Below are 13,201 nucleotides of genomic sequence, written 5' to 3' on the forward strand. Positions count from 1 at the left end.
TGATAATGGTATTGTGGTTGTACGTTTAAAAAAAGTTTCAATGTAACATCTGGGATTTGCTTCAAAAAATCCGGGGTGTGGAGAGAGAGGTACATGGGTGGGGCACAGAGGAAGCAAGCCTGGCCACATGCTGACTGCCAGGGAAGCCAGGTTCATGGGGACATGGGAATTTACACTATTGCCCGTAGTAAAATGTTAAAAAAAATTAACCTGCTGCTTGAAAAGTAACCAAAACATTGTTACGAGTGGTTGCCTTTGGAGAGAGAAACCTGACGGCTGGGAAATGGGGAGGGGGAGATTTACTCTTCATTGTTTTCTGTTTTGTACTGCTTGGATTTGGATTTTATACCATGGTTCTATATTAACCATTCAAGAATATAAACTCATTTTAAAAAAACCACCCAGTTTAAATAAAAAACTTCAAAGTGAGCTCTTGATCATACTTTTAATCCAAGAAGTGTCTTTATTTCCGTTTGTTTCCCAAAGATCAGGTTAGGTAAAACAAATTAGTTCCATCTCATTATTTGAAGACAGGGAGGTGTATGCAGATGGAGGGGAACTGACCTCTTGTGTGTGTGTGTGTGTGGCCTGTGAGGGAGCTGGGGCTATAGAGATGGTAGGCTAAGGAGTTAAACCCTTAGAGCCACCAGACAATGTCACTTGAAAACACAAGGTATGAAATATAAATAATAGTCAGCTACTTTCCTTCAATCCATTTCTAAGCAGTTGTGTGATCGATCAATTTATAAATCGATTGGCTAACTAATTCACCTTCTCTGCTGCCGCTGCCACCGCCTATGGCCGGGGTGGGGTCAGCCCAGCTTCTGGCTGGCAGTAGGGGAGGGATCGGTGGCCTCTGTGGTGGGGGAGCAGGGTCACTGCAGCTCCTTGAGCAGCTGGAGCACATTGGTCGTGTAGGGGTTCTGCTGCCCGCTGGCCCCGTGCAGCTGCACGGGGTGGAGGCTGGGGTGGGGAGGTGTGAACTGCACGGGGCAGTAAAGCTCGTTCAGGAGGAACCAGGTGGAGTCTGGGTCCACCTTCATCAAGTGGAGGAAGACGCTGTGGAGAGATGGAAAGGAGTGAGTAGAGGGTACAGAGAGGGAAGGCGGGGAATTCTACAGCCCCAACCAGGAGGCTGTTTACCGGGCTATTTGACAAAAAACTGATAACAATATCAAGTCACTTCAAATAGTAGAAAAAACCCACTTGAGTTCCTAAGACAGGACCAGTAGGATGGTCCCAAAGCCCAACCGAAATACAGGTAACAGTTTCATATCCATCGACATACAGAAACCAGTAATTAGTCTGAGCAGAACAATATTGACAGCAAACAAGCTCTTGGCAAAGAAAGAGGTTGAGTTCCAGAGTAGAAAGCAGGAGCTTCCACAAAGAAGAAAAACGACAGAGTGTACCCTTTCTTAAAGGCTTTGCTCAGCTCACAGGCCCAGCCCAGGGTTGAGGCAGGCCCAGGGCAGGGCTGCCTGTCCTGCTCGGGGGCCCTGAGCAAGCCTTAATATTATGGTCCTCCAGCACGCTGCTGAAGTCGGCAGTTGGACCCTTCCTGGCTGAGAGCCATGGATACTTGGTGGTGTGAACAGACACTCATGGCTCCCATGTGAGGAGCCCGTTTCCCCACAGGGATCAGATCCACAGAATATGCCGCCTTTGGCAGGCTGTCAAAGGGTTCCTTTATTCTCCTGGGGCAGGACTGGCTGAGCTCTGCTCTGTAACCTTTGGCAGAGATAGAGCACTGATGTCCTCTGACACATGACAGGGACAGAGCTCAAGGGCCCTGGGCTACTGGACACCCCACAGCCACCGAGGGTGGTTTTTATCTTCGTCTGAACTTTGGGGTCACAACTCTTGCCTCTTAGCTGCTCAAATACTATTTCTGAAAGATCAGTCACGTGCCCAGGGCCACTGTGTTGGGCAGTCTAAGCGTAAACTTCATACGTGGTGGCAATTCAGTCCGACTTGGCAATCCCTGGAAGAATGGGGCCCTCCCGCAGTGAGCAGGGCCTCCCAGCTAGTCTGCCCATCTCAGCTCACCGTCGCCTGCTCGGAGGCTGGGCTCCCCATGCCATTTTGCCCACACCACTGTGCCCAAGTAAGGCTGCCCCTTACTTTTCTCTTTCAGGACACCTTTCCTAGCACATATTGACCATTGATTGTCTCCCTCACAACATAAGCTCCCCAAGGGCAGGGACCAGGGACCACATCTGTTCTGTAGGTTGCTGTATCTCGGGCACCTGGAACGGCATGTGGTCAGCATCCAGTTAATATTGACTGAACAGGTTCTCGTTTCTCTTTTTTCCCCTGCAATGTGTCCATGTAACAATGAATGAGTTCTCATTTTAATGAGGACATGGTGAGTTACTACATTGCACATGAATGACTTTAGACGACAACCCTCTCTAGAATACTTAAGTTCTACGAAAGGATCTGAAGGAGGGGTTAAACTCTCACCACCAAGGAAGGAACAAGGAAGATTATTAACAGGATTCAAATTATCAGAGGCATCACTAGCTATGTGGCTTTGGGAAATTATTCAGCTTGCCCTGTTTCAGTTTCCCCATTCCAAAAATGGGGGATGTACTTCACTCAGGGTTTTGCTGAGGTTTAAAGCACAGATCAAGCCCTACACAGTCTAGCACGTGATCCCTATTTACCAATTAACAGTACATAGTATCTATTTGATAAATCACATTTTATTATTGGCAATTATTCTAAGGAGCCTCTTGCATACTGCTGGGCATTAAATAGGAACTTCAACGCCTGCTAAGTCGGAGTAAATTCTGGGTTTTAATTTCACTAATATGAAAGACCTGCACCCTCAGGGGATTTGGGTCTTACCGTGAAGCCAGTCTTGATATCATCCTTAGGTGTAGTGGACATACACTAAGGAGGTCAGGGAGGCAGTGGGGGAGTGGGGAGGGTGGACAAGGGCACTGAATTTTTTTTTTTTTTTTTTTTTGAGACAGAGTCTCACTCTGTTGCCCAGGCTGGAGTGCAATGGCGCGATCTCAGCTCACTGCAACCTTCACCTTCTGGGTTCAAGCGATCCTCCTGCCTCAGCCTCCTGAGTAGCTGGGATTACAGGCATCCATCACCATGCCCGGCTAATTTTTGTATTTTTAGTAGGGACGGGGTTTCACCATGTTGGCCAGGCTGGTCTTGAACTCCTGACCTCAGGTGATCAACCCTCCTCAGCCTCCCAAAGTGTAGGATTACATGTGTGAGCACCGGGCCTGGCCTACTGAATTTTTTCCTGGCCTGTTCTGTGTCCAAACAATTTACTTTTCTTTGCTAGGATAATCTTGTGTTTATAACCTCCACAGTGGTTGTTGGAGAAGTGATTAGAATATTCTAATTCATCGTTTCCACTTCACCGCAGAAAGATGAGGCCTGCGTGGGAGACAATTTTTGTTTAAAAATAAAAATATCTTTGATAATTAGAGTGGCAAGGGAAATTATGAACAAACGCACCAAAAGCGGGGAGCAGATTTCTATTTACACGTGACACAGTTGACAGTTTTCCCTGGTGCCAAAGACTGTTAGAATGCAAATGGTTTCATTTGATTTTTTTCCCCTTTCAAGAGCTGGAACAATTTCTCAAGCTACAGCATGGTGCTCTCCCAGCTTCAAGGAATATTTTTATCTGGGCAACACCCAGCAAAGCGGTGCCACGACCCAGTTCAGTCATAGCTGCGCTCTGACTTACACAGCATGAAAATGCTGCAATGTTCATTTTCTGAGCTCTTTTTAACATGCTAAATATGAATGTCGTATTTGTTGGCAGGAAAGGAAAAGAAAATAAGCCACTCTTTTTGCCCTGCAAGATATCCACATAAAATATTAACAGAAAAGCAAAGGAAAAACTTGTGCAAAGTTCACCTTCTTTTATTAAGCAAGAGCCAAACTCTTGGAAGGACTGTTTTGGGTCTCATTTCTTTGCTCTTAAAGGGGCAGATGCCCCAGAATGGCAGGAATGCACGTTCCTTCTCCCACCTCTGTGGCTTGGAGCAAGTGATTTTGCCTCATGAACCTGTTTCCTCTTTCTCCAAAGATGATCACACCTGGCCCACTCTCCTCACAGGTCGTTCTGAGGCTCTGAGGAGAGGAGGTGCAGGACAACACTTTGAAGTATATGATGAAAACAGTATTCCTTCTTTTCTTCCAGAAAGAGAGAGACAGACACAGAATCTGAGGCATAATTAACACCACCAATCTTAGCAGCACTACCATGCCATGGATAATTTTCAGATACCCTGAAAAGGGCAAAACATTTGTCTTTTGTTTCACTCATAATTTTCTCCATACTGACTTGGTGGGGGTGTCCCAGTTCTCAGCCAATGATGTTCTAATTTCACCCATTATTTTCAGGAAGAAACAAATGCAATATACTTTGTCCTCTGCATGCCTGAGGTGGGGAGCAAATGCCGTGCCATGCAACCAGATGGCTGGCAAGTGTAGCTGTGCTCTCACTCCGAGAGGCATGCGGCCTGCTGAACTCTAAACACGACAAATTCCAAACCGCACCCTTGTTGGCTTTAAGCCCCTGGGAGCTGAGCCTGAGGCCCAGGAGGTCTGATCTGAGTCCTTAGCGCCAGGCTTTGTTCCAAACTCTGGTGTCACTTTGTCCTGGGGCCAGTTCCTGCCCAGCCTTAGCTGAAACCAGAGAGTGAACAGCTGAAAGCCAAAGTTGTTGAAAACTCCTTTTGCATAAGCCAAAGCCAGAAGACAAAGACAGGACCTCTGCTTTGAAGTGACTGGGGTAACTGCCTGGAAAATGTTCCCAATACATTTTGCGATGCGCAGGGATGGCTGTTGAACACGCCAAATGGCCAGTTCCATCTTTTTTCAAACCCAAAGAGAAACACTTTTTAAAAAATATATGTACACCATTTAACTCCTGAACAAAAATTTCTTTCTCCTCCCCCCAGGCCCAAATCAGTGGCTCCAGAGAGCACAGTTATCAAGAGATTATCTGGTCCCCAGAGTATCGGGAGGCACTCAGCTGTGCCACATGCCTCCGAGTGTCCTGAGGCGAGTGATTATCTCTCAATAACCTGTAAGGCCGTGTAGCTTAAATGATAACTTGACTTTAAAAAATTTAGAACTCGCTGTTAGGCAGTTTCTAAGCAACTGTTTCCATGGCAAAGAAGCCTGGTGTTTATACTGATTTTTCACTTAAAATGCAGTTTTATTGAATTTCACTCCATGCAGGCAGCCATTTGCCTGCACTTCAGCCCTATCTACAACTGACGGCTATCAGTAAGTACCTAATAAACTCCAGATGCCAAACCAGAAGTGGCTCCTTCCTTCGTGATCAGTATGGGGGTGCCCCTAGTGAGCAAGCTGGGGGCGAGGAGGTGGGAATGGGGAGGGAGGAAACGTGCTCCTGGAATCTGGTCAGCTGGGTTTAAGTTTTATCTCTTCATGGTTTATCAAACGTTTACTAAAGCCTGGTCCAGCCCAGGCCCTAATTGAGGTGCTTGAGGCACAAAGAGAGAGGGACAAAAAAGGCTCTGCCCTCAGGGCTCCCTGTCTGCTGGGGTAGCCTAAGGGATCACAGAGGCCCATGGCACACTGTGGCAAGGGCCATCCTAGAAGTGATGTGCGGGTGGCACCAGGCATGGCTTCCTGAGGAGAGGCACGGCAAGTTGCTTCTCTGTAAAGAGCGAGTGGACCAGACCAGTTCTAAGATCCCTGGTAGCTCCAACAGACCACGAGAGTTTTCAATCATGGGCACTGGATCATTACCCACCCCCACCCTCTCAATATGGCAAAACCAAAAAGAACCCCCTCTGCTCTGCTGCAGGAGCAAATATTACAGAATATGTTCTCACCATCTCTGTCTAGACAACATCTGCTCAAAGAGAGATCTAGAAAAGCGCCAGCCAATGAAGGCCCAGTGAAGCTAAATAAACTGTAACTGAAATGCAGGGCTTCCAGCTCTCCTGGGTGACAGGCTATTCTTCCTGTGTCAATTACTTGCTTGAGGGATCTGCTGTTCTCCATCTCTTTCTGGATTTATAAAATGCTCTCATGAGCCATCAGGGTAAATGCCAGTGGTAAAGAACATGTGGCTTTGTGATCTGTTTGTTTGCTTACTTATTTGGGGCTTCTAAAGAAGTTACTCAGAAATGTCTCCTTAGGAACACGATACAGGCTCTCTCTATGTGGGCACGGTTAAATGCAGTGGGAAAGTAAGCTCACTTGTGGGAAAGCAGGCATACTCACTAAGTTATTTTGGTGTTCCCGTTGTTCCCTCTCTGGCAGCATAGCCTCCACACTCTCCTCCTCTCTGGCCATCTCTTCTCCCATCACTCTGTGCATGCTGATGCTGCAAAGGAGGCTGTGTGTTTCCTTTTAAACAAATGGATGCTCAGGGTGTTGATGCGTCCTAGCCAGCAAGCAGTGGGGCTATGTTTCTATACTTGGTAATTTACTCTAATGGGTCTCGGTTCATTGGTTAACCAGTATTTCAAGCCTGTCCTTTCTTGCTATTCAATTTAGCTATCTTCCCCTGCACGGAGGTCGTTTTTTATTTCTAAATGTTGGAAATGGAGGATTATGACTTGAAGCAACGATTTACTCTCCAAATAAATACTACCAATTACCTTTGCAGCTATACATGCTCGTTTGACTTAACTATGTTTACCTGTTCAAAACCATTCATCTATCGATCTAACGCCAACATGCATACTCACACAGAGACCCATATCAAAAATATTTAAATGCAACAAGGGCAGGACTTAAAACCATAAACACCAGTAGAAGCAAATGATGCTAACCATACCTCTGAAGTGCCACAAGATAAAGTATCATAAATGCAGAGGAATGATTCCATTGCTTTGCGCATATTTAAAAGGATATGGCGCTGAGAGGTCCAATCTGTTATAGACAATTCAAAAATAAGCCAGAATCTAGGAGGGTTTAAATCCCACTGGGGCGAGATTTAAAAGCAGCCCTTTCCATCTGGCCAGTTCTCCTGCCTCCAGGAACCCTGCAAGCCTAGATCCCACGACAGTGTATTAGGCACAGATTTCAAAGTGGCATTCTGTGCTGAGCACTATGAGGGCTGACTCGGACCTTTCCCCCAGCTGGCTGCACTCTCGGGCCACATTGTTTCCTGCCCCTCCCTGGAAGGTATGTATCCTTGAAGATAAAGACATCTTCATAGCAGCCTAGGTAGGCTTGCCCACCTCCTGCCTGAACTGTTTTCCTGTAACCTGTGCTCTGGCACTAAGCCAGCAGCCTCCACTCACAGATGCCTTCAGAAACAGCTCTAGGAAATGTACTTCTGTATTTACTGCAAGGACGTTGAGGATATTAGTCACAACAGTACCCAGTGTTCTTTTAAGATGACCCACAGAGAAATTTTCCTCAAGCGTCAGTAATAAGGAAAGCCATGCTTCTTTCTGAAAAGCTTTCTTTCCTTTTCTTTTTAAAAACTCTTATTCAGGTACTTCCTGTACCATTTTCCTCTTTGCTGTCTGTCAGGAAGCACAGAGCCACTCTGAAAGCTCCTCTCTAGCAAGGGTGCAGGGCTCTAACTGTATTGTCTATATTAACCTCAACTCAGTCTCATCTTGTTTTTGCTGTTATTTTTCCATTTAAAAAATTTCTTCACTTCCTTCCTTTTTTCTTTGTTGCAAACAATTTATAAGATGTTCCAAGTCATTTTTGGAATAAGAAGAAATTTAAATAATGATTCACAACTACTATTTAGTGACTTTTACTCTGTGGTGGTATTTTGTGCTACCTGACTTTACTGAATACTTGTCGTCATTGTAGTAGGTGAAATAAGCAAAATACCATATATGCTTTTTTCGGTCTTATAGATGAGAAAACAGAGACTTTGAGAAGTGAATTAATTTGCCAAGGTTATCTTGCTATTGAACAACAATGTGAGGCCTTGGTAGTTATCTCTGAAAATCTTCAACTCTCAACACAGCACTTGGCTCATCATAAGAGACCCAATAAAAATCTTTTAAAATACATCTATACAATAAGACAAATAGAGATCATCTCCCTGGCTACTTTATTTACTCAGTACTGAGATAACATTTACTTCCACGCCTCTGAGGTGTTCGAGAGGGATGACAGAGCCTGCAGAGTGAGGAAATGACTACCCTGTGGTCGACCACAGCCTCTGATGACCAAAACCCACTTTGCGCAGGCGGTGCTGCAACCAGGCTCGATCTGTCATCAAGAGCATTCTGCTCCCAACCTGGCACGGCATGTACTGTGCACACACACCCCACGCTTGGCTTTCCTACCGGGTGGTAAGATGGTTGACCCTGGCAGGTTATCAGTGACATGACAACACCAAGGAAGAAGGGACAGAATTGGCAGCACTGAATTTAAGTAGATTTAAGTAGCCCAGAGGTCCCTGCCTTCAGTTCTGAAACCCAGCAACCCACTTTGTTTGTAATCTGCCTGCCAGATGTCTCTTATCTTTGACACCATGAAATCAGGCCTATATATGCACAGTGAACAGCTTCAGATCTGAGTGTATTTTTAGAACAATGGGACTCAAAAAGAAAACCAGCAATGCCTGTCAAAAGATGGATAATAGGAAAGCTAACTACTTGGGTTTGGATTTGTCAACTATTAATCAAGTGTCAAAAGGAAAAAATATTAGGTGTGTCCTCATTTCCATGCTGGGTGCAATCCAAGGGGGAACAGCTTTGCAGTCCAAGCTCAGCCAAACTGCCCACACCATTTAAGGGGATGAGCTACTAATTTCAAGCTCAGCTGAACTAATGGATCACCTCTGTGGCTCCTCATCCGTTCAAATATAATAGGCTCATGTGTGGGTAAAGAGAGGAGTTGGGGCTCTGACAGGGATGAAATGAATGAGCCTGTGCCAGTCTGTGTTCATCCAGGGTTTGAAGGCACCAGCTGGTTCTTTGATGGGATGGGATCCTACTGCTAGAAAGGGAGCAGGGAAGTCAGTCAGTAAATGAACCTTCAAACCCGGTCCTGACTTCTGCAAACAGTGGTGGCACAATTAACATGAAAGATCCTTTTGAGGTGAAATCCCCAGTTCAGATTTTAGTAAAGATGAAGCAGGCTTACAACTAGAAATTCTGTGGCCAGTGTCTATGTGTATGTGTAACATACACATCATGTATAACATATTTGGGAAACTTACATACATGTACCCCACATAGGTGTGTACACAGATGTAAATATACCTTCAGAACATAAGCAGAGGGTAGAGGCCCCTATCTTGTTCCCTCTAATTCCAGTCCCTAGAACAGTACCTGGAGACTCCTTGGACATACTAATGTGATTCATCCACAAGCACCCTATGAGAATGGAGTTTTCATCACCCCCAGTTTACAGAGGAAGAAAATGAAACGAAGCTAAATCATTTGCTCAAGGTCACATGGCGAGTAAGATCTGAACCTCGGTTTGTCCAAAGCAAGACTGCTACTTTTTCTCTCACACACAATGGCGAGGCAGAGGGAGCTGGAATGGCAACCTCCCCAGCGCCCCATCAGGGGCTACAGCAATAACAGCATCCAGGACTTGCGTGGCCAGAAGGTACACCAGCTGGTCACCACCTGCTGGCACCCTGCATCCCTATCTGGGCTCTGGGGTTAGCAGGTGGGAGTAGGACTGGGGGTGGAGGCCAAGCATCCTAAAAGCTTTATTTTTCTATTATGAGACTTGTTGGGCACTGACTTCATCTTCTTCTTTTTTTTTTGAAACAGGGTCTCACTCTGTTGCCCAGGCTGGAGTGCAGTGGTGTGATCACGGCTCACTATGGCCTTAACCTTCCAAGGCTCAGGTGATCCTCCTGCCTCAGCTTCCCAAGTAGCTGGGACAACAGGTGCACACCACCACGCCTGGCTAATTTTTATATGTTCAGTAGAGACAGGGTTTCGCCATGTTGCCCAGGCTGGCCTGGAGCTCCTGAGCCCAGGTGATTCTCCCACCTCAGCTTCCCAAAGTGCTGGGATTACAAGCGTGAGCCACAGCACACGGCCTGACTTCATCTTTTCAAAAATTTGAAAAGTATTGTCTAGTTTTGTTTCCTTTTAGCCCAGGGTAAAAGGCTCATTGGATGATATAAAACCTCACTGCAAAAGCCAGGGAGTCTCAGAGTCTGCTAAGAGATTGGCCCAAGGAGTATGGTTTTAATGGAGTTCAACTAGGCTAAGTACATGTATGGACTTGAAGGACAAACAGAAATTTGGGGTGTATGCTCTCTTTTCAAATTCCTTTCACGTACAGGAGGCAAAAGCTACCTGGACAGAAAGGCACACAACTGTGAAGGCCCAGGGCATGCCGGGAGACATCCTGGAGACTGAGAATTTCAATCAGCAAAGTTTGCCACTGCAGTTGGCTGAGATGGGGGTGTGGCTGATCTGACCTGTTGTCTGTAATCCAATGCCTACCCTCAGGGACACTGTCTTATTTTTAGCTCCTGGTATGCTAAGCCCTCCTCCCACACCACAAATATGATTTGCACATTTGTTATCCATTGAAGTTACTTAACTAGAGGGACTTTGGGGGAGCTGGCTTTTTTTTTTTTGCATTGCCAGTTAACAGTGACACCTGGTGGTAACACACAGCAAGGTCACACCCTGCCCCCACCGTCCCCTGCCCCTCCCCCATGCCTCCCCCAGTTGGAAGATTTATGCCCCCTCCATACAAGGCACATTTGCTAGATAAAAGCATTAAACTGGAATGGCATCTCCGTTCTTAGCATTTACAACCTCGGTTACATCAACCACCCCCTGATCAATGTCCATTTCTAGAGTTTACTGCCTGGATGTAAAAGCCTGCCACAAAGGCTATATTTAATATGGCAAATTAAAAAAGCAAACACTGGTTTGGTCATTCTTTGGAGCCAGGAAAAGCAAATGGGAGCAAGGAAAAACCCAAGCATGATGCACATAAAGATGAACTCTCATGGGGCTGCCAAGTCTGCCTCCACCCCAACTCGATGAAGGCGCCCCTTGGAGGTCCTAAGCCCACCTGCCAGAGGGGCCCACAGACATGGCTGCTCTACAGGGCTGGTGCACATCCCTCTCCTTCCAGAAGACAGGAGGCCTCGGAGCAGCCTCCTGCCCTGAGAGCTTCCCTCACCAGCCCTCTGGCAGACAGGAGAGCCACTTCCAAAACAAGCTGGTCATCTGCCTAGGGTCGGAAACTCACTACCTCTGGCTTTCCTGAATACTAAGCCAAGGTTCCCACTTGGGCCCTTGCAACGAACACAGCTTTCTCTTCTCCCATGAGGGTAAGCGTGTGTAAGTGTGTCACTCTGACTGCAGTATGGAGAATACCTAGAGGGGCAGGACTGGAAGTAGGACCAGTGGTGAGGTCTGTTGTTCTGGTGGGAGATGATGGTGGCCTGGCCTGGCCTAGTGGCTTGGAGGTGTCGTTTTGAGAGCAATTTTCCAAGTGAAGTAGGCGGGCTTTACTTTTGGTCATGGATGTAGGGTGTGAAGGAAAGAGAAGAATTAAGAACAAACAACAGGATGGATGGCAGGGCCATGTGCTGAGATGGGACTCCACCTCATGCAGGGGACTTGGTTCCTCAGTACTAGTAGGTATGACAGACTGCACTCTGTCACCTAGGCTGGAGTGCAGTGGTGCGGTCTTGGCTCACTGCAACATCCGCCTCCCAGGTTCAAGTGATGCTCCTGCCTCAGCTTCCCAAGTAGCTGGAATTACAGGTTCCTGCCACCATGCCCAGCTAACTTTTTGTATTTTTAGTAGAGACAGGGTTTCATCATGTTGGCCAGGCTGGTCTTGAACTCCTGACCTCGTGATCTGCCTGCCTCAGACTCCCAAAGCGCTGGGATAACAGGCGTAAGCCACCCACCGCACCCAGCCGCCAGGTATGACTTTTCCATACTAAGTGGCCCACCCACCCACCCCTCTCTCCATGCGGTAATGAGGCTCACAGAGAGACCAGGTTTCCTATTGTCTCAGGCTTCTTCTCCCACTTAGAGAGCTTATTAATTTCAGCATCAAGATGCCAAATCAGCTCTTGATCAAGGATCAAGACTGATTTTTTTTCCCAACTTCAAGATAAGTTTGCAAGTGACATGTGTGAAGCAATCCACCTAGCTCTTCCTCCCCCTCCCTGCCCATCAGGAGGGAGGCCATCTGACTTAACACTTGAACGGAATGTGCTGGAGCAAACAAAGGGAGCTGCGGTCAAGTGGTGGGGCTGCGTGTTCCTCCACCTGAGGCTCCCTGAACACCAGCTCAAGATTCAGCAAGGTCCAATTCCGGGTTTAATTGCTTTCAGCAGCAAAAAAGAGAATCAGAAATGAAAAGATAATGAATTGAGAATATTAGCTTATTTGATGGTTCTAAACTTGAAGGATGGGATGGAGTGGGTGTAGGAAAAATAGAATGGATGGGGAATGTGAAAATCAGACCTTTAACTCTTGGTTGTAATAGGCATCTAAAAGGATTTACTTCAAGATAAACTCATTATGTTCTTGAGTTGCTCTTTAAATCACAGCACAATCAGCTCCAGGGGCACCGCCCAGGGAGGACTATTTTCACCCTAAATTGATTCTGTACGGAATAAAAATGCCTGGGGACAGAAGCTGGTTAGGATGCGCCCCTGTGCTCACGAAACTATGACTGATTCTGGGACTAAGGGATGTGACGGGAAAGGGACAGGAAAAAAAAAAAGGAAACGGGAAATCAAGAGCAAAAAACAGCAAAGGACAATAAATCAATTCAAGAAGATATTACCATCACTCCCAGGGAGTGCAAGGTTTCTAAGGAGCAAGCTGGCTCTCCTCACTGCACAGTCAGAGCAGCCTTTCCACCCCTCAGGGAATGAGTTGACTCCTAACTCCCACCCCACTGAAGAGGATCAGAGATGTGCCTCTAGAAGCTAGGAAGAAGCAGGGATTCCGCTGCAGGCGTGAAGCTGGTGAGGCTGAAGGAGCTGCAGGGCTCAGAGCGGCACAGAGTGCCAGGTCCAGCTTTCGCCCCAGCAGCAGACCTACCCTGGGATGGCAGTTCCAGGATGCAGGCTGCTCCCACCTGGAAGGAAAGCTTGGAGAAGAGGGGCAGAGTAGATTTGGGGTCTCATGTCTGGGGAATGCTGTTGTGCTCAGAGTTTTAGCTCTTAGTCCTAAAGTAACCAGCAACAGCTTCTTCTCCTAGAGGTGATACAGCTTTTCTCAAATAAGCATGGTCAAACTCTTAG

General features: G+C 46.7%; 1 protein-coding gene across 8 annotated transcripts in view; it reads right to left on the minus strand.

Moving 5' to 3' along the window:
• Window positions 1-440: 440 nt before the first annotated feature.
• Window positions 441-13,201, minus strand: part of TTI1 (TELO2 interacting protein 1) — a 49,795-nt gene continuing 37,034 nt past the window's right edge. For 3 of the 8 annotated variants that reach the window (XR_010154219.1, XM_514634.8, XM_009437184.5), the window contains one exon: window positions 441-1,059. Coding sequence is in view for 6 of the 8 variants with exons in the window: in XM_514634.8 (XP_514634.4) it covers window positions 876-1,059 (184 nt within the window). In the remaining 2 variants the exon portion in view is untranslated. Of the gene's footprint in view, window positions 1,060-3,879; window positions 4,111-6,243; window positions 6,370-13,201 lie in introns of those variants that run through there. The other 5 variants (XM_063802933.1, XM_063802934.1, XM_009437186.5 and 2 more) reach the window with 3 other exon arrangements.

Source organism: Pan troglodytes, chromosome 21, assembly GCF_028858775.2.
Source record: "Pan troglodytes isolate AG18354 chromosome 21, NHGRI_mPanTro3-v2.0_pri, whole genome shotgun sequence".
Classification (NCBI taxonomy): Eukaryota; Metazoa; Chordata; class Mammalia; order Primates; family Hominidae; genus Pan; species Pan troglodytes.